Source organism: Argentina silus (assembly GCF_951799395.1).
Source record: "Argentina silus genome assembly, chromosome: 2".
NCBI classification, from domain to species: Eukaryota; Metazoa; Chordata; class Actinopteri; order Argentiniformes; family Argentinidae; genus Argentina; species Argentina silus.
Window position 1 is genome coordinate 22922515 of NC_139656.1, and position 22563 is coordinate 22945077.

At 47.0% G+C, this 22563-nt stretch overlaps 2 protein-coding genes across 2 annotated transcripts in view; one reads left to right on the top strand and one right to left on the bottom strand.

Moving 5' to 3' along the window:
* LOC310820976 (aldo-keto reductase-like) overlaps nt 1-8206 on the top strand; it is a 293751-nt gene extending 285545 nt beyond the window's left edge. Inside the window, exon 4 of the mRNA XM_083692820.1 lies at nt 8195-8206. The gene's annotated coding sequence lies outside the window, so the exon portion shown is untranslated. The remainder of the gene's footprint in view (nt 1-8194) is intronic.
* Nucleotides 1-16110, bottom strand: part of LOC310801235 (actin-binding LIM protein 3-like) — a gene marked incomplete at its 5' end in the record, with an annotated part of 51370 nt that extends 35260 nt beyond the window's left edge. The window contains 2 exons of the mRNA XM_083665230.1: nt 9682-9840; nt 16092-16110. Of these exons, the coding sequence (XP_083521356.1) occupies nt 9682-9840; nt 16092-16110 (178 nt within the window). The remainder of the gene's footprint in view (nt 1-9681; nt 9841-16091) is intronic.
* Nucleotides 16111-22563: the final 6453 nt, after the last annotated feature.

The following is a 22563-nucleotide window of genomic DNA, read 5'->3' on the forward strand; positions in this document are numbered from 1 at the left end:
CCGTCCTCCGATTTCTACCTCCACCAGCTTCCCCTGGCATGGCTGGCTAGGACTGTGGCACACTGAATATCTGTCTGAATCACGTTTAGATTGTGCCCTTTGGGCAGTGGCTTAAAGCAAAACATGTTTTATACTGTATTGTACTGAGTATTGTAATGTATGTTTGTTTTAGCTGATATATGACATCCTGGGGCTACACACAATGTTGTTGCACAACAATTAATGTCATCGAATTGCCATTAAGTCGGAGTATGTGTATTTTGGGTGATATATTATACTTCCTTAGCTGACATTTCATTCAGCATAGAGCTCTGGAGTGTGATGTGGCTAGCTTGTTTGTAGAGTTAGCATCCAGAGTCAAATATAACCCTCGGAAACCCCCTTCACTTTCTTTTTTTCAAACAATCTTTCAACACATTTTATTGAAAATTGTTCCTTGCTATATCTGGCGTTGCTTTCCCCAAATAGCTCAGTGAATGACTAACGTACCACTTGCTCCGTTGCTTAGGGTTAGTATTTTTTTTCAAGAAAAAACTGGCTGGTATGGGCATTTAATCCCTCATCATAAACAGTACTGTGTTCATACAGGACTGTATGTCATACATGTCTATGAAAGGTAGCGTAGGGAACAGATTGTGAGGTTTCCAACGTCACTACTGTACTAAAGCTTCTCCCATTTCATGTCCAAGTGAAGGTTTTCTTACTCAGAGAACAGAGTGAAACGACATTAACAAACAGTCCATGTCCTTCTACTGTAGCAGCTCTACACACTACACTGCTGACACAGGCTGAGGGACACAGCTCAAGGACAGATAAAAAGAAACATGCTCTATCAATTTCCAGCAAGGTTGTTTTTTCTTACAGAATAGGAAGAGATGTGTCATACAATACACAATAGCAGGCCCAATCGTCAAACACACAGAGATAGAGAAAAAGAGAGAGAGAGAGAGACAGAGAAAGAGAGAGAGAGAGAGAGAGAGAGAGAGAGAGAGAGAGAGAGAAACAAACAAACAAACAGAAACACAGTGATACAGAAACAGATAGACAGAGACTCAGAGAGAGATGAAGAAAGATAGAGGTACACAGAGAAAGAGTGAGAGATAGTAGGAGAGATGATGGAGGCTCCAGAGCAATTAAAAAGTGGTTGAGCTGCTACCCTGGAGCCTGTAGTCATTATTGGGAGGGGAGAGCCAGTGGGACGTAGACAGCACCTTCTGGCAGAGACACAGAGAGACGATAACCACTTAACACAGCTCCCATCTCCCCTGTTTACTGCCAACTAAGAGAGATGTGTTTGTGCGTGAGTGTGTGTTTGTGTTCGTGTGTCAGGGTGTGTGTGTGTGTGTGTGTGTGTGTGTGTGTGTGTGTGTGTGTGTGTGTGTGTGTGAGTGTGTGTGTGTGTGTGTGTATGTGTGTGTGTGCGTGTGTGTGTGTGTGTATGGAGGGCTCCTGCAGGCATCCTACACATGTGTTGTGTTGTATATCTCATATCTCACCCAGCTGCAGTATCGGTCTACTCCCTGGAGACACAGACAGAAGAAAACAAACATATATAGAGAGCAGAGGCTTGTCTTTCACTAAGTGAGGGTAACTGTCATAGATCTTAGACAGCACCGTGTCAGTGCACTTCGATAGGACACAGCTGGAGCTGGAACTTCATGTGTTTTCTGTCTCTCCGCTGTAGCTCAGATGTGCTGCGGTACGTCAGTGGAGAGGAATGCACTGTCGTGTGTTTGAGCAGCATCACTGTCCTCACACATTCCTGTGCTGCTTATGAATGTGTACACCTGGGGCTGTGTCAACAACACCTCAGTCCAACCTGAGCACCTGCTGTACAGTACCTAAAGCCAGCCAGCCATGGCTCACATACTGATATACTAGATTCAATGAATAAACAAGGTAGTAAACATGTTCTCCCCCCACAGCCTATCCATTTCAATATTCGTTAGACTATAGGCCTACTGCATTAGGCTACCCTTACATTTACATTTATGGCATTTAGCAGACACCTTTATCCAAAGCGACTTACAACAAATACATTTGTCTAAGTAAGTGAATCATCTATCCATCAGTCATCATAAGAAAAAGTAATCTATGCTAGGACCAGGGGCTATTGGCAGTCACAATGCTAGAAGAAGGAAGAATTACTTTAACATTTTTTTTTTTAAATATTATTATTTTTTTAATATTATTATTTACAGGAGAGAAACTTGTAAAGGGGGGTAGTGGGGATGAAGAGGTTTTTAGGAGGGACAGATAAGATGTAGCCTGAACAGATGGGTCTTCAGTCTACGGCGGAAGATAGGTAGTGACTCTGCAGTTATGTCAGCAGTGGGAAGTTCATTCCACCAGCGGGGCGCCAGGACAGTGAAAAGCCGTGACCAGGTAGCGTGACTGCTGCATCCACGTAGAGGTGGCGGAGCCAGGCGGCCAGCCGAGGTGGAAGAGCGGAGTGATTGGGCAGGGGTTTGGGGGCTGACCATTGCTTGCAAGTAGGGAGGGGCCCATCCAGCTCAGGAATGAATTGGCGTCACCTTGAAACTCCTAAACAATCTCTATGGCAAGACACATCTTTCACCATAGTTTTGTGAAAATTGGGTCAAACAGTGTAATTTTCGTAAATGCTGCACTGTATCACATCACACATCATTCACCCACGTTTCATCAAAATTGTCCCAGTGGTATTGGGGACAAAGTGTTTGACATACGAACAGGCAGGATTTTGTGACATTTGTACAGACAGAGATCGAATCATAGTCCCCTCCCTGATTTAATCGTGGGGGGACAATAAATGACTGACTGAATTAATGAATGAATTAATGCCTGACTAAATGAATGAAAAAGAGAATAGAGCTAATATGTAACTAGGAAAGAGGAGATAGAGTATCTCAATTATTGCAATAAGAAATACTGTTGCATCTCTACAAACAGCATAATCATTATTATCATCATGATGAGTTAACATTTCTGTCATCCCATGACAATGTACAGTTCATTTAATCTGTTATCGTCTAGACTGGGTGAGTGAAACATATTGATCTGTCAACAGTGGCTGTATGGCCAAGAGAGATAAGCATCAGAGAGTAGATAGGAGCAAGAAAGAGAGAGAGAGAGAGAGAGAGAGAGAGAGAGACAGAGTGAGAGAGAGAGAGAGAGAGAGAGAGAGAGAGAAAGACAGAGTGAGAGAGAGAGAGAGAGAGAGACAGAGAAAGAGAGAGAGAGAGAGAGAGAGAGAGAGAGACAGAGACAGAGAAAGAGAGAGAGAGAGAGAGGGGGGAATGAGATAGGGAGAGGAAGAGAGAGAGCGAGAGAGAGAGAGAATGTGTGTGTGTGTGTGTGTGTGTGTGAGAGTGTGTGTCTGTGTGTGTGTGTGTGTGTGTGTGGGTGTCTGTGTGCATGCGTGCGTGTGTGTCTAAAGAGAGAGGGGTGGACAGGGTTAAGTGAAGACCATTTGAAGCTGTACATTGTGGTTATTTCTCAGGTTATTTCTCCTTGTCCTTGGAGCCTGCTGAATAGTGCTCTCTCTCCTGCTCCCAGCCAGCCATGACTGGACCAGGCTAGCCGTGTTAGAGCCCTAGCCCTGCAGAAGAGGAGGAGGAGCAGGAGGGGGAACGGGGAGGGGGGGGAGTCTCAAGGGAGGCAGCAGGCAGCTATTGATCAATCAGACGTCCTATCGTACATCTGCCTCCCCACAGTGATCAGTCAGGACAGAGCTGTGACCTGTCCCCTGTCACTGTCACTGTCACTCTGCATCAATACACATCATCAGCAGTGTGGGTTAGGGGTAGGGTTAGCAGCATGGGGTGTACTACATTAACACTCCCTGCATAGATGTTAAAAGGGACTGTAGCCTTACTTCTTTATCTGTCCCAATTCAGAGTTAGATAGGCTTGGAGCATCTGGACATCTCTGCTGTGTGTGTGTGTGTTTGTGTGTGTGTTTGTGTGTGTGTTTGTGTGTGAGTGTGTGTGTGAGTTAACTGTGAGTGGAGGTGCACCTGGGAGCTGCAGGCCCTGACTGGTCTATTTCCATGTCTGGCAGTGTTGTTTATTTATCTCCTCTCAGCGGGCTAACAGATGACTTCCTGTTCCGACCCACATCCCCAGGGTTGCCGTAGAGACAGACAGACGGCCAGTCCAGATCTGCCTCTCTCTCCCACAGGCCTACATCTCTCCCTCTTTCCCTCTCTCCCTTAGGCCTCCCTCTCTCTCTCTCCCTCTCCCTCTCCCTCTCCCTCTCCCTTGCACAGGCCTCCCTCCCTTTCTTCTATCCACTCTACAGGCTTCCCTCCTTCCCTCTCCCTCCCTCCCTTCCTCCCTCTCTCTCCCTCCCTCCCTCCCTCCCTCCCTCCCTCCTTCATTCCCTCTCCCTCTCCCTTCCACAGGCCACCCTCTCTTTCTATTATCCCCTTTACAGGACTCCCTCCCTCCCTCCATCTCCCTCCCTCTCTCCTCTCCATCTCCCTCCCTCGCTCCATCTCTCCTTCCTTCCTTCCCTCTCCCTCCCTCCCTCCATCTCCCTCCCTTCCATCCTCTACAGGCAGCCTCACTGTCATATTCCCTCACTTTCCTCACAAGTACAGATGAATGAGAAAGTATAGCATATGGACAGACGGTGTTTGTGGAAAAATTACTTTTCTAATTACTTTTTGCTTCCCTCTGTTCCCTCCCCTCCCTCTCTTTGCCTCTCCTCTCTTGGCTCCTGCCACTCCCTCCATTCCCTCTCTTCCCTCCCCTCCCTCTCTTTGCCTCTCCTCCCCTGCCTCCTGCCGCTCCCTCCATTCCCTCTCTTCCCTCTCTTCTTCAGTCAGCTGTCCCGGAGGACACTCCTACAGCACTGGAGTTTGTCCAAGGACACTCACTCACTCAAATCTCCCACCACACCACGACAACAGGAGATTGGTTTGTTTCCCAAACAGAGAGGCTTTGTAGATCAGTGAGGTTCAAAGCTGGGAACACAAAGGGAGTGTCTATAAACACAGACTGTAGAGAGATTGGCTAATTCATTACTGCACAGGACTTTATCACCGTGCGGAGGATCCCAACTAAACAGAACGTCGATCGCTGAGGGAGAATCATTAGCCTTATTTGAGGGAAAACGGCTGAATCAATATGATAAAGTAATTACTTTTAGCTGAGGAGAAAATTGCCCTTAATAAACCCCTCAGATGGCTACAGTACCCGGTCTTTTCTGTTGGTCTCCAGGAATCAATGTCTGTTCAGTTACTCACACAGTCGCTCTGCAAGCAACCACTACAGTATAGCAACCACTACAGTATAACTCTCTGCTCTGGTGCTTCTCTAGCTTCTCCAGCTTATAGCTTCTTTTGCCTGAGGGCCGTAGAAACCCTGTGTCCTTCTGGAATCTAGGTCTTGGGCTGAGTCCCATGACCCCTACACTGCTGCTGATAATACAGAAAAGTTTTGCTTCTCTCTCCTCTTCTCTCTCCTCTTCTCTCTCCCCTTCTCTCTTCTGTTCCTATCTTTGCAGGCAGCTGCCAGCTACAATGACAATCTAGGACTCACCGATGTCTGTATTCAAACTCTGTGGAGTTTGTGGGAGTATTGGATTAATAGCAAGCATAGATTTGTTTTTCTTATGATGACTGATGTATAGATGATTCACATACTTAGACAAATGTACTTGTTGTAAGTCGGATAAAGGCGTCTGCTAAATGTCTAAAATGTAAAAATGTAAATGTACATAGTCAAAGTCAACATAGAGTTCAGAGTAGTGTCAAAACTATAGCTATTGTTAATGTAACAGAGTTGGTTCAGTGAACCATGCTTGCATGATGAGTAACCTTGCCTGAGCACTGAAGACGCTTACACTTTAGCTTAGCAGGTTAACACAGTCCTGTGGGGTGCAGAAAACCCAGGTTGGAACCTCTGTGCTAACTAACTAACTCACTAACTAACTAACTAACTAACTAACTAACTAACTACTGTGAGTTGCATTCAAACAGTGTGGGCGGAGCCTCCCAGACTAAGTGGCTAATTCACAGTGGAAACCTGCTGACTGTGGTTACTGTGGTTACTGACTGCTGACTCCAGACTTCTCTGTTAGGGATTGTTTTCCACATGCTCAGTGCTTTCAGGTGCACATGTCACCGGATTCCCTCTCCCTCTGATGATTGGGTATTACAACAGGAAACGGGAAACGTCTGCGTTTCAGTTTACATACAGTCAGTGACTGAGGGAGAGGGACTTATCAGTGGCTTTTTGTTCGTGATGGAAAATCAATTTCATGCATGGAGTGTCAGAACACTGCAGGGGGTGTGTAGTGGCATCTTGGCATTCCCTGCATCGGTCCCATAGTGTCCTGCCCTGTCCTGCCCTGTCCTGTCCTGAGCTAGGACATAACCACTGACGGACATCAACACAGCACAGACTTCTCATGTGCGTGACTCAGAACAAAACAATCAGGCTTTACAGAATGTCCACACACACACACACACACACACACACACACACACACACACACACACACACACACACACACACACACACGCAACCTAATTCCATCTCACTCCCACAACACTGGGGCTTAGGACTGTTGTTTGGGTCTGTTAAAAGGCCAAGCATACACAACTTCACCAAAGCTACCAGCAGGAGAACAAGAGATTGGCAATGTCACCAGGATTAAAGCCACAATCTTTAATTTCCAGTCAAAAGTGTTGGGATTGACTGCAGTTTTCGACTGCAGTCAAGAGCTATTTGAATTCTGTAGAACCGCCCTGGCATCTTTGGTTTTTGTGAAAGTTAACAGTAGAAACCAATGCACACCAGCCCATGCATGGCTGGCCCTGCCTAAAGCTGTGAGGATGAACTGTTAGGAGAGAACGTGTTGTGAAAGGCAGACAAACAGCATCAGGTCAGAGAGAGAGAGCTGTAGCAGGTGAACTCTGCTACCAGGTGTCTCGCAGGTGAACCGTGTTTCAGGGCTAAACGCCAGCCTGAGACCTGAGGCAGGAGAGACACCTGCTCTAGACCAATCTCTACACTTTCCCCCACAGTCCTATTGAACCCCACAAACCTGACCTGAGCCCCTCCACAGCCATCCACTAGCCTTCACAAGCCCCCTAACCCCAACATCTACACCACCATAACCCAAACATAACAACATTCCCCCCGACACACACACACACACACACACGCACGCGCACACGCACACGCACACACACACACACACACACACACACACACACACACACACACACACACACACACACACACACACACACACACACACTAACCAGCCCCCTCAGCCCCACAGCTACACCACCATATCCCCCAAGTGGCATCCTCACCAGTCCCTGCAGCTGCCATGGCTCCAGCCTCACCCAGCCCCCTCTCTGCTGTAAGAGCCAGGCTCAGAGGGGCTCAGTGAGGCTCAGTGTGTTTCAACAGGGCTGAGCGAGGCAAGAGGCAGGTGGGCCAGAACAGGAGCTGAGTGTGTGTGTCTGTGGTAGAGTCACCAGCCAGGTCAGCAGCAATAGACTGCAGCAGTAAACAGGCTATAACTCTGACTCTATCTGTCACTATTGTGAGGAGGGGATGGAGGAGGGGATGGAGAGAGGGAGAGAGCGTAGGTGGAGGAGGGAGAGGGAGAGGGAGAGGGAGAGGGAGAGGGAGAGGGAGAGGGAGAGGGTGTGGGTGGGGTGAAGGAGAGAGAGAGGGAGAGGGTGTGGGTGGAGGAGAGAGAGGGAGAGGGAGAGGGCGTGGGTGGGGTGGGGTGGGGTGAAGGAGAGAGAGGAGGGAGAGGGCGTGGGTGGAGGAAGGAGAGGAGGGAGAGAGGGAAGAGGGTGTGGGTGGAGGAAGAAGAGGAGGGAGAGAGGGAGAGGGCGTGGGTGGAGGTCTGGAGGAGAGAGGGCTGCTTGTGCTAGTGCTAATGGTGGATAAACACAACAGAGGTTAGGGCAGAGACAGAGACAGAGAGAGAGAGAGAGAGAGAGAGAGAGACAAAGAGATAGATAGATAGATAGAGAGAGAGAGAGAGAGAGAGAGAGAGAGAGAGAGAGAAAGATAATGGGAGAAAGAGATAAAAAGAGTCACAGGGAAAGAGAAAATGAGAGACAGAAAGAGAGTGAAAGAAAAAACAGGCAAAAAAAAATATTGGGGGAAGAGGGAGAGAGGAATAGTGAAAGCAAAAGAGAGAGAGAGAGAGAGAGAGAGAGAGAGAGAGGAAGGGCAAGAGCAATAACAAAAAAAAAAAAGCTTTCTATATGTTGTAGCTAGCCAGCAGTCGCCAAAACCCATTGCTGTGCTCCGGAGCATGCAGGGAGGGCTCCGATTGGCTGAGACTGGCTAAGAGTGTAACCACCATCCCAGGCAGGTTGCCCCCTAACACCGTTACCACGGCAACAGCTTTCCATAAACACGACGGCGAGCACGTGAGCTGCAGCGGTTTGGCAACACACAACAATGGGAGGTGAAATGACCTGCCTACTCTTCCTCAAACACAGACTGCTGTTCAGAAGCAGTGCCAAGCAGCTCTCACTGTCTTCAGATTCTAGATATTGCTAGAAAACACATTCTGAAAACATACTGTACTCTATGTCCATTTCGGGATTCCAAAATGCAGGGATTTCGAGACTGATCCGGTACGTTCATTCGTAATTAATCATGTGTCTCATGTTTGTCGTCTGTGCTACAGTGTGCATCGAGAAGATAAATGTTGTGTTTTTAACATCACAAATAAAGAATCTGAATCTAAATCTGAAAAGAAAAAGAAGTTGAGCTTGTCTTCATTGTCTTGTCTGGTGTTAGAGAGCTCTCAGTCACAGGGCTTTCCCTGCCATCTCTTTGTTTAGGCTGTGTGCTTCCCCCCTGATCCCAGCCGCCTCTCAGCCAGGAGGCTGTTACCCCAGGGAGGCTAGAGACAGACTCTCCCTCTCCCTCTGATAGACAGACTAATGGTTTAAAATGGGACTGGCTGACTCAGTGCTACTATAACCTTGTTGAGAACAGGCATTCCTAGTTCAGAAAGACTGGGGAAATCCTTTGCAGAAAGTAGCTACAAAGGGGTGGAAACCTGTTTGAAATGAGTGACACCTCGCCTGGGCGGAGCTCTAAAAAAACAGAATTCAGGTTTTCTACCATTTTCTTCAATGTTGCAAGCTAGCATAGCAACAACAAGCAACCATTCTATGGGCATTGGGGGAGAGTTCCTGGAATATAACATCCAATGAAATTGTGAGCACATTCTCCCATCACTCCATCCAGTTCAATCCAAGCCAGAATGACTAATCTAAAATTCTCCAGACCTCCAAAGGAGGGGTGAGAACAACCTGATTTGGAGGTATGGCTACGTGAGACTAATGCTACTATTGCTGATTTCATAATTGATCCCAAGTCCCTACCACTTAGCCACAGTAGATCTAACATGATTGGATAGGTGAAAGCAATATGGCGAAAACTCGACCTAGTTTCACATAGGGTAAGTTGAAGCCATTGCCAAATTGATGCTTTCAAATCCATGGGGGGTGGCTAGGGTTTAGGGGCTAGGGGGATGGGTTTGAAATTCAGCAAACAACTGCTGAACTGTCATCGTCATTATCGCCATTATCGCCATTTTCATCATCATCATCAACAACTTGGCATTTCTACTTTAACTGCGATTGAGAATGCCATCTGACAAACTTGGAGACACAGACAGAGTTTAGGTCGTGGATAGCCTTACCTTGGCAGGTGAAGCACTTGACGTGGAAGTGGACGTTCTGCACACGGACCACCTCTCCCTTACACACCTCCCTGCAGCGCAGGCAGTGGATGGGCATGGCGCCACGCCCGCCAGGGCTGCTGGTGGCACTGCCTCCATAGGCACTGTGCTGGTACGACCCTGCTGGAGAGGACAGGGGAGGACAGGAGAGGAGAGGGGTGTTACTATTTGACCATGCTGCAAAGAATGATCACTAAACTAACTTTAGTCTAAGCCTTATCCTAACCTTACGCCTGCCCTAAACCCTCGGATGAAGGAAAATTACTGTAGCTAATCATTCACACAAAAGCTTTGAAGATACAGACACATGTTTTCTTTGTACTGTAGCATGGCCTTCTAGTAATCGCTGAAGGGGAGGGCAGGACAGGAAACACATCTACATCTGTTCAGTTAGTCAACACTATAAAACAGCAACCTACAACAAAGGATCACATCTGTTGTTGTAAACTGGATTAAAAGATATACTGCAGTCGCAGGGCTGAAGACCTGAAGGTGAGTGTCAAGGTCAAGCTCATTGTCAAGCTTCATCACAGCTGATGAGTGAAGGAACAGCCTGCTAATGTACAGTACACACACACACACACACACACACACACACACACACACACACACACACACACACACACACAATCACCCTGGCCAAACCAACTACCAAAACTACCATTAAGACGCATCACCTTTAGGTAGAAGGATATAAAAGGTCGCGGAATGGTTGTCAGCATCCTCTACATCACAGACAGGCCCATGTTTTAGTCCTGCCACTGCAATTAACATGCAGCCGTCAGCACTGCAGCTGCCAACCATGCAGTCCTGCAACATCTGCTGGAGGTGGGGGGGAGGGGAGGGGGGGGGGGGGCTGAGAGGGCTAGGGGTGGGGGGCTGGGTGAGTGTGGGGTCTGGGGGTACAGGAGGGAGTAGTGGGGAGGAGCTAATAAGATGGGGACTAAGGGGGGCACTAAGGGGGTTTAGGGAGTGGGGAGCTGGAGGGGGGGTGGTCTAGGGAGGCACTGAGGGGGTTAGGGAGAGGGGAGCTGGGGGGGGGTGGTCTAGGGAGGCACCGAGGGGGTTAGGGAGAGGGGAGCTGGGGGGGGTGGTCTAGGGAGGCACCAAGGGGGTTAGGGAGAGGGGAGCTGGGGGGGGGTGGTCTAGGGAGGCACTGAGGGGGTTAGGGGGTAGCAGCGTGGAGAGTTAATAGAGTAGGGAGCTGAGCGGGCACTGATGGGGGGGCTGGGGTAAATATGCATATCAGATTTAAGGGTCCCAGATGAGCCTACTTTATCTGAGGCAACCCCCATAATTCATTTCTTTGAGACATCTGCGGGCTCGTATCATGGAGGGTTTAATGGGTGAGTGCAAAAGGTCCACTAGGGATAGGGATTATGTATAACTGTTCATAATCTATGATCTATGATTATTGATTAGACGCATAGAATCCTCCATGAAAGCTCATGTTTCTGGCAACATGCTAAGCCACAGAACAATACCACTGGTAAATAATGATCACAAACACCTTTAAAAGTGTCAACTATAAATGAGGTTTCCATTGTACTCTGTTTATTCAAAATGTGTCACAACTGGGCATCGTTTTAATCCCTCTTCTATATCTTCCGGTCTCTATTTTGCTACGGGTTAACCATTCTTCTTTTATTGTATTTCATGTTGCATTGTTGTCCAAAACAAAGCTGGAACACTGTTCATGCTAGGCTGAACAGGAATGGTCCCCAAGCCACTGTGACATCATACTCAGTGATTAAGCAAAAGGGATCACAGAAATAGAAATATGACCATGGGTGACAGCTTTCCTTTGGGGAGTGATGATCAGAGCATGCAGTCCTAAAACTGAAGTTAATTACTGGCTTGAGGTGGGGTCAAAAGAGGCATGGAAACTAATTACACACTTACATCTATGAATTTGAATTCTAAACTATGATTCAGAAGAGATTCAGAATTACACTTACAAAATGTGCTTGTCAAATACAACAGTACACAGCATGGATACAGCTGACCAATGGATGTTTTTTTGCTTTGTTCATCATTAGCCTACTGTTCATCATTAGCCAACTGTTCATCATTAGCCAACTGTTCATCATTAGCCTCCTGTTCATCATTAGCTTACTGTTCATCATTAGCCTACTCTTCATCATTAGCTTACTGTTCATCATTAGCCTCCTGTTCATCATTAGCCTACTGTTCATCATTAGCCTCCTGTTCATCATTAGCCTGCTGTTCATCATTAGCCTGCTGTTCATCATTAGCCTGCTGTTCATCATTAGCCTGCTGTTCATCATTAGCCAACTGTTCATCATTAGCCTACTGTTCATTATTAGCATACTGTTAACATTAGCATACAGTTCATCATTCAGACTCTAACATGTTGAGGATGCTTTGTTGTAAACAGTCATGACAGAGATTATGTTAATACCAGTCTGTGAACCTGCTGAAGCATTATCTGTCTATGTGTCGTGTAGGGTCACATTGGAAACTAGTTTTTCACTAGCAAAGTATCTCCAACACAACGCCTGTTATCCTTATATTGGACCCAAATAAAAGACCTAATGTGTTTGGATCTTCCTTGAACACGAAAGACAAAATTCTGTTGAGCCTGAGAAAGCTCCTCCATCACGCTCATGCTTTTCATTTTCGCTCACTTGTGATGTCTGATTGGTGCTATGAGCTGTCACGTAATTTCATTTTGAACACCAACAGCCCACCGACTTCTGACTGCTCAGTAACCATTGAACCAGTTATGTTTGACAGACTCTACAGTGTGGAGCGTAAGTCTGTATTCTGTATTGCTCTGTATTATGCTTTGTGCTTGTCTACTTTACTCAATCAAATGAATCACCCAATCACACACAGCCTCTAACCCTGAATCACCCAATCACACACAGCCTCTAACCTAGAATCACCCAATCACACACAGCTCCTAACCCCAATCTGCAGGTCAATGTCCTTACACAGCGAGAGATTCCCGAAACATTCAGAAAAATGTAGCAATTACGAACAGTGTCCTGGCCCCTCTCATCTCTGTGTCAAACAAGACTCTCTGTCTGGAAGGATTACTGTCAACAATAGCTGCCGTTAATGAAATGTAGCTAAAAAGGGATCAGAGGTGGTGAACAATTTAGCCTGTTTGAGAGTGACGCAGACATAAACAGAGCTCTGATTGGGCTGCTGACTGACTTGCAGTCTCAGAGAGAGAGAGAGAGAGAGAGAGAGAGAGAGATGGGAAGAGAGAGGGGGGAGAGGGAGATATATAGAGAGAGAGATAGAGAGAGAGGGGAAGAGATGGAAAGAGAGAGGGGGGGAGAGGGAGAGACAGAGAGAGGGAGAGCAAGCTAGAGACATTTTGTAGATAATATTGGCTTAGTCTGGACCTTGATAGTCACACATTAGCGAAGGTCCTTGGAAAGCCACCCACTCTCAAGAGATCAAGTAGGATTTCACCGACCAATTCATTACAAAAGTGCCTTTTCAGTGTTCTGGAGAGTGGTGCATTAAGAGGCTGTCCCCAGATGAACCTAAGCCAGGATCTAAAGCTGTCCAGCTCCAGCAGAATGCACTGAAATGTATTGGATATCGCCCAGCGGCCCATTGGGTGATGTGGATGCCACCGAGCGGCTCATTGGGTGGGTGTGGATGTCGAGCGGCCCATTGGATAGGTGTGGAGCCAGAGCTGCTGATTGGGTGGGTGTGGATGCTGCCAAGCGGCCCATTGGGTGGGTGTGGTTGCAGAGTAGCCCATTGGGTGGGTGTGGTTGCAGAGTAGGATACATTGGGTACAGTATCTGTGAGACACAGTCCAACCCAAACCAAAGTGGAGAACAACAAACAAAGGCCTGAGGATGAGTGGGAACATCAACCAGTCTTCCTGATGACTGACCACCACACAATGGCCTGTTAAATGATTCACTCAAAGGACTGCATTCTCCACAGGAACAGAGCAACTATTGACTGATCACTGCTGTTTATCCAACATTCTGCAGCACTGCACTGTAATCACGCACAATGGAATCTATGTCCTCGGTCTCAAAACAGTATGTTTTCTGTGCCTGTGGTTGGGGTATCAGTGGCACTTTATCTCATGGTGCTAAAGTAAACAGGTATTTACTTAGTAATGACATGCTAATGCTTAGTAATTACATTGCATGCTAATTACACAGTAATGACCTTTGAGTGACATGTTAGCGTCTATGGAATTCATCAATCAATTCGACAAGCACATCTCGTCTCCATTTGGTAGCAGGTTGTTTGGAATTGTGTGGAATTCTTTGAAGGACCAGAAAGTAGCTCAGCAAAACAAGTAGAAAGTATCTATCTCAAATGGTGTATTTGTGTGGGTTGGGTAGAGTTTGGACAGTGAGAGTGGGAGTCAGTATGCCAGAATGTCAAATGAAAAGTGGAGAGAGGAGGCTAGAGTGTGGCTGGGGAGGACATATGTAATCCCTGCATGTTGCTTGTTGACAAAGGCGGAGACACACACACACACACACACACACACACACACACACACACACACACACACACACACACACACACACACACACACACACACACACACACACACACACACACACACACACACACACACTCTCTGCACCCTCACAAATGAGAAGGGCAAGGAAGTGGGTATGACTGGATTACAAGTCCCTCATCTGCTGTTATAGAACTGGTTAAATCCTTCTTAGAAAACAGTAGCCCATACACTCACACTCTCAATGGACACAATGTACAGGCTCAACCACTCTGACTGCACTGACAGATACAACATGTTTACAGTTTACAGCTTAATAATGCATGCTGTGTCATAGAAAGACATACAGAAATAGAAATATGTACAGTATGCCATCGAGGGACCCTGCTTCTTCCAAAGGATTATAACAGAGGGGGAAACAACAAATTGTCTACATGTTTTATGATATTTTAAATTATTAATATCCCCTTTATCGTTAAAACATCTACAGTACCACAACACAATCTATTACACTCACCAAGCATTTATTAGAAATACTATACTAATACTGGGTATTTGCTCTCAAAACAGCCTTGATTCTTCGTGGTATTGATTCCACAAGATGTTGGAAACATTCCTTTGAGATTCTGGTCCATGATGACATGATTGTATCACGCAATTCCTGTAGATTTTTCAGGTGCACTTTCAAGCTGTGAATCTTCTGTTCTACAACATCCCAAAGGTGTTCTATTGGATTCAGATCTGGTGACTGGGAAGGCCACTGAAGAACACTGAACTCATTGTCATGTTCATGAAATCAGTTTGAGACGACTTTTGCTTTGTGACATGGTGCATTATCATGCTGGAAGTAGCCATTAGAATTTTTACTCTTTGTTCTCTACTCGACTCTACTCGACTCTACTCTACTCTACTCTACTCTACTCTACACTGCTCTACTCTACTCTACTCTACTCTACTCTACTCTACTCTGCTCTTCTCTACTCTACTCTGCTCTACTCGACTCTACTCTACTCTGCTCTTCTCTACTCTACTCTATTATACTCTACTCTACACTGCTCTACTCTACTCTACTCTACTCTACTCTACTCTGCTCTGCTCTACTCTACTCTACTCTGCTCTACTCTACTCTACTCTGCTCTTCTCTACTCTACTCTACTCTGCTCTTCTCTACTCTATTATACTCTACTCTACACTGCTCTACTCTACTCTACTCTACTCTACTCTACTCTATTCTGCTCTGCTCTGCTCTACTCTACTCTACTCTATTCTGCTCTGCTCTACTCTACTCTACTCTACTCTACTCTACTCTGCTCTACTCTACTCTACTCTGCTCTTCTCTACTCTACTCTACTCTACTCTACTCTACTCTATTCTGCTCTGCTCTACTCTACTCTACTCTACTCTACTCTACTCTACTCTACTCTTCTCTACTCTTTTCTACTTTGTTACAGTATATTATATAACCAGTAGTAACACTTCCTTGCAGGATAACACACACACATACACAGGAGTCAGGCCTGTGTGTGTGTGTGTGTGTGTGTGTGTGTGTGTGTGTGTGTGTGTGTGTGTGTGTGTGTGTGTGTATGTGTGTGTGTGTGTGTGTGTGTGTGTATGTGTGGCCTGTGAGATTAGCATCAGCGAGGATGGCTGTAGAATGGAGTTGACAGGCACAGCTCAGGCTTTGTGTAGGCCTTTGAGGCCTCAAGTCATGTATTGCACAACGATGCATCATCATCACTGCAACAATCACCTATCACCTTTATTGTCATACAGTTGGAATAATCATTTGCAGTACAAACTGTTATTGTAAATGTCACAATGATCATCATAATCATTGTCATCATGACATTTCTATTGTAAGTAACGATGAGACCAGCCCAATCCAAACCAGCGGTACCGTTGCTCATCACTATCATGCTGCCTTCACAACTCAGCTGTAATCAGCCCCGCTCTTCTCCCTCCCTGCTGAGGCTCTCAGAGGAGAGACACACTCATCCATCACTCGGAACACAGGCCTGACTGCTGTCACTGACATACACACACACACACACACACACACACACACACACACACACACACACACACACACACGGATACACACACACACACACACACACACACACACACACACACACACACACACACACACGGATACACATGGATACACCCACACACACACAGATACGCACACTGATACACACACAGACACAATCTGAACATGCGGCACACACACACACACACACACACACACACACACACACACACACACTCAGTCAGTCAGACGGGTGGAAGGGAGGGAAGAAACAAATGAGACAAACATCACAGTTAACTTCCTTAGCACTTCCTCAGTCATAGAGAGTGACAGCTCCCTGCAAGCCTGCAACACATTCAATCTCTCTGTCACCGCCTGGTGCTGAATTCCAGAGCAGAGTCCCTAGTGTGACTGATTGAGTTTGAAGCTGGGTTGCCTTCGTGCCAAAACAATGTGTTAGCCCACTGAACTAAAGCTTAGGCATTAGCTTGGTAAGTGTTCAGGTCTCAGATCTCCAGTAAGCCCTATAGTGCCTTGGTCAAGCAGGGTGTGATGGCAGCCATTTATCAGGTGTGAGACGAATAGACTGTGGATATAAGAGGTGTAAATCATTCTCTGACAGCAGCCAAGCACCTGCTGTCTCACACGCCGGTGGAAGCTTTACAGAGAACGCCTTAGTCAAACAGCAGATTCCCACGTCCCACCACGCTCCATTAAGAATACATTACACTGTCAATTGGTAAATATTTATAAGGGGGTGGCAAGCTGTGGCCTGGAAGATATTCATAAGAATCCTCATATATTCTGTTGGGTTTGATGTTTTTATTGCATCTCTGTCAGCTATAAAATGAATGACCGAGACCACAACAGATTCCAGCCCAGACAGTTAACTCAACATACAACAGAAGAGAGAGATTTCCTGTTAGAAACAATCAAATCCAATAACACATTTAGGATCATGGTCCCATGAACATCTTCATAGACTCATTCAATCAGTCATGGAAATTGTTCTCAGCAGATAAAAAAAAATTTGTTCATGCATTACCGTAGGTCAATAATCAGGGTCATTGATTTGATGAGTAGATTATGAATAGATCTAATCAGTAGATGATATGAGTTGGTCATGTATCATAAGTCTAGTCCAGTATGTCTGGTGACCTGATCCACTGAGTAGATCTGAAGAATAGATCTCTCCCTGAGGAGACACAACTGAGGTCCCCCACCCCCTCCTGTCATCATTGTCATCCCCCCCATCATGCTGTAATCAGCAGGGACTGTGTGTGTGTGTGTGTGTGTGTGTGTGTGTGTGTGTGTGTGTGTGTGTGTGAGTGTGCATGTGTGAGAGAGAGAGTGTGTGTGTGTATGTGTGTATGTGTGTGTGTGTGTGTGTGTGTGTGTGTGTGTATGTGTGTGTGTGTGTGTGTGTGTGTGTGTGTGTGTGTGTGTGTGTGTGTGTGTGTGCGCGCGTCACGGATGGCCTGTCAGGATTGATGGGTGTTTTCTTGGCTCAGTGGCGGGGTGAGGCGTCAGACGACAGAGGTCAGACTGGAGCTGCCGTCTCAATGATGAGGCTCCGTCAAGCCTTCTCAAGGTCAAGCTGTATAAAACCACCCAGATGTGTCTGCCTGTGTGTGTGTGTGTGTGTGTGTGTGTGTGTGTGTGTGTGTGTGTGTGTGAGCGTGCGCGCGCGTGCGTGCATGCGTGTGTGTGCCTACACTGCTGCCACTGGTCAGACACTGTGACAGTGAGTTGCTTCTAGATGTACAGTAGGAGATTGGCTGAGGGAAGCAGGCGATGTCTGGTAAGAGTACTGAAGCTGTGACATGAATGAAGAGTGTGTTCTGAATGGGCAAAGTACCATCACTGATGGAGTGTACAGTAGCTATGTTTATTTCGCTCTTCTTATTGCATTTTTGTCATTGAGAATTTTCACAATCATCACAATCTGAGAAAAAGCTGAATAGTTTGAAAGGACTGCTTTTCCACATTTGTGCAATGAAAATGAAGTAAGTAATACTGCACTGTACATGCATAAATGGAAACACATGGGTGCCCCCCCCCCCACACACACACACACTTCAACACACACACACACACACACACACACACACACACACACACTTCAACACACACACACACACACACTCCAACACACACACACACTCCAACACACACTCCAGGTGGCTCACAGCTTTCTTTGGCCACTGTGCCACCATCCCTGTCCCTGTCTTGCCATCTGGTTAGAAAGGCAACGCCAGCATCCGTGGCGTTGTGGCCCTCCGGACCTGGCAGCAGCACCACACACACACACACACACACACACACACACACACACACACACACACACACACGCTCCTGCCTTCTCTATGGTGCTGCTGATGTCACTATGTTGCTGGGAAGACTTCACTGCCCACACACGGAGGAGGAAGAGGAAAGTAGCAGGCTTCAGTAGCTGAAGGGTGCATCCTAATTAGGCAACACACCTTTGAAAGAACAAGCAAACTAACTACTCTGAGAGTCCCTTGTTCATTTACACCTGTTATCTAAGACGTTTATTAGGCTTTCTTATACTGGCTTTAGCAGGTGTGATCATAATTGGCTACTCACTTTCGGAAAAGTATCCCAGACCAAGCTGACTAACTACTCTTGAGAGTGACAGTCCCTTCTTCATTTTCTCCTTCAAACTGTACATCTGTTACGTAAGACTTTCACTAGGTGTGCAAAAGCGTTTTTTTTTTTTCACACAGACTTTACAGGGTGTCATCGCCATTAGGCTACTCACATTAGGAAGGGCGACCTCCGAGTCCAGGCTGGCTGACTACAGTAGCGGGTCTGGGCCTCAGCTGGGTTCTGTAATCTGTTCCAGCCCAGCTGCTCAGAGATATACTGCCACAGACGCAGTCAGTGGGGGCCATAAGAACCATGCTTATGCTACGTAAACCCCACTCAGGGGTATAGATGGGAATTACAGAGACAATTGCCTATCTGTGTGTGGTGTTAACAGAGGGAGGGGGGTGAGGGGGTGAGGGGGTGAGGTTACAGTCGACTCTTCTCTGCTGCCCATATGGACCAAGGCTATGCTTGAGTGACAGCAGTGTAAATACCGTAGGCTACTGTACTATTGGATTAGAGCCCACCATATGTTAAGTTAACCACATGCTCCAAGAGCACAGAGAGATTATGGTAAACTGAATCGGAGGAGGGAGTTATGTCTTGTTGAATGGATTTGTAATGAACATGGAACGAACACTCTGTAACAGCGTTGTTAAGAATCATAGCCGCAACTGATTATTAAGCTGTAATTCTTCAAGAGAGAACATAAAATGATGCTATAAATCACCACAACTGTCCCTCTCTGCACCTCACTGAGGTAACTAGGTTACCCAGTCAGATTGACAGCCACGGTGCGTGTAGACGTTAACAGGTGGTCACAATGACACTCCCCCTAAACCAGGGGCTGCCCAACCTTCCATTAACCAGCTCCTCGTCAGGACCTTGATTGGCTGAAACGGTGGTCTAATGACGGGCTGGAACAACATGTCTCTAGCCCTGCATTACCTCACCTGCTCAGCTAATCAAGCTCCTGATGAAAAGCTGGTTAGTAGAATGGGTTGGGTCGCCCTGTCCTAACCTCTCCACAGCTGGTGCATAGTTAGAAAAAAAGGTTCTAGTTAGTACCAAAAAAGGGTTATTCATTTGTCCCTGTAGGGGAACCCTTTTTGGTGCCATTTAGAACATTTTGGGGTTCCATGTTGAACCCTTTTGGGTTCCATGTTGAACCCTTTCCACAGAGGGTTCTACATGGAACCCAAAAATGTTCTACATGGAACCCAATACGTTCTACATGGCTCCCCTACACGGACACATGAAGAACCCTTCTGGAACCCTTCAAGGGTAGCCTTGACTTCCCCTGAGCCTACGTACAGTAGAGGCTAGTAAAGGGTGGTCAGTGGAGACCCTCCAGCTTCTCTCTTGCTGCAGCCTGCAGGTGATTGTGTAGCTCCATGACTGCTCAGCCCTGACCAACACTGACAGCCCCAGGGCTTAGTGCTGAGGCTGCACTCTCCACAATGAAGGCAGGGGGCACAGGGAATGTCATGGCTGTGTGTGTGTGTGTGTGTGTGTGTGTGTGTGTGTGTGTGTGTGTGTGTGTGTGTGTGTGTGTGTGTGTGTGTGTGTGTGTGTGCGTGCGTGTATGCCTGCGTGCATGCTTATGTTTGTGTCTGTGGAGAGGGGCTTAGGGGAGATCAGGTATGGGGAGAGAGTTACTGTAGAGTAGAGTAGAGTAGACAGACTTTGTTTCCCAAGGTTCCTTCATCGGCCCTAGAGGCAGTCCACAACAACCCTATGATGGTCTCAGTTGCAGTAGACTGGTAGTGTCTCCCTCTATTTCCAGACCCTGTCACAAATTAACATGCTTGTCACTTAACACCAGCTGGGGACGAAATCCTTTCTCACAGCCCTGCTAAGCTCCTGTTGGCTGGGGAGAGGCGTGACAATTTCTCCCATCATCACCGCCCACTTAGACTGCCATTGACTATGACATAGTGCCATATCCTTTTAGCAGAGATATATAGGAGTGAGGGGAGGGGGGCAGGGAGGGGAGAGACATATAGGATGGAGGGGGGTAGGGAGGGAGGGAGAGAGAGAGAGAGAGAGAGAGAGAGAGAGAGAGAGAAGAGCAGCAGCAGGGCTATAGTCTACTGTACACGTTCCCTGACACACTGACACCACCTGCAGAGCAGCAGAGATCTGTGATGGCACGCCCAGATGGGAGCTAGGCTGGGAGGCCACCAGCCATGCTCACCCACTCATATATGGCCTTAGAACTCCCATCTTAACGGATGTACAGTGTCACCAAATCCATGTCAGTCCACAGACATCACTATCTGTCTGGTTCAACTGTCCCGTTCTAAGAAATGTTGTGTCTCTCTCAATATTTCACATATGAATATTGGAGGAGGATTATTTGAAAAAGATAATCTAGAAATAAACAGCTGGCTACAGACATCTTAATGACTTATTCTCAAATGAACGCCCTTTGACTTTGAGGTCAAAACCTTTGCTAAAGAGCCAGCAACTGTGGGGTCTGGGAGTGGCTTACTCTGACCATGTCTGTCATCCACAGGGTGATGGGGGTGACATGGGGTGACCAGGGGGGTGACCAGGGGGTGATGGGAGGAGACTGCTGACAATGTCATCAGGCCACTAACACAGAGCTGCCACCAGCATGGACACAGTACATGTAGAGTCAAAAAGAATGAATACCGTTAGTAACAAACAAGACGTCTTGTTTTTAGCCATTTAGCACATTTAGAAGTTGGTTTGATTGGTTGGTTGGTCTATACCAGGGGAAGCTGGTGGAGGTAGAAATCGGAGGACGGGCTCATTGTCATGCATGAAATGGAATGAGGAATGGTATCAAACATCCTCCACTATCCTCCCCTGGTCTATACATAGCGTTTCTTTACAGCTGTTGGAGTAACAGCTGAGCAAATGACAAGATAATAAGAAATATGAGGGATTGAAGGAGTGTTCTTGCAGACGCAAACACAAATGAAGGCTATTCTATGTGGATGAACAGTAGAGGGAGAGTCTAGAGCTCTCTTCTGTGTCCCGGGCAACCTGCTGTTGTTTGATGTGTGCCGTGCAGCTCCTCCATGTGTTGTTGGCCACTGTGTTGTTTCAAATGCGTGACCCAACTAGGAGTGGGAGGTTTAGTCCTGTATGACCCAACTAGGAGTGGGAGGTTTAGTCCTGTATGACCCAACTAGGAGTGGGAGGTTTAGTCCTGTATGACCCAACTAGGAGTGGGAGGTTTAGTCCTGTATGACCCAACTAGGAGTGGGAGGTTTAGTCCTGTATGACCCAACTAGGAGTGGGAGGTTTAGTCCTGTATGACCTGTGTTTGGACTCTGGCCTCTTGGCCTCTCTCATCTCTTGCTCTTACATACCTCCTCTGCACACTGCTTCTCTCCACATGTTAGACCCATGGCACACAGTCAGCCCAGATGTTGTGTTTAAACTCTGCCCTCTCCACGCACGCACGCACGCACGCACGCACGCACGCACGCACGCACGCACGCACGCACGCACGCACGCACAGACACTCATTCCCGTCCCCACCCCCCCTCCACACCAAACATACCGAACACTAAAAGAGCAACTCTCCTGGCTTGTCAGATGAGTTCCCCAGCTCAACAAAAAACATTTCAGCCGTAACCAGTTAGATCACAATGGAACCACTGAAACGTGAAGCACCAGGGCACGTGCCAGCAGCATCCTCTTACCAGAGGGCTGTAAGTCTCTCCTCTGGATCTCTGGCCCTCTGGTCCTG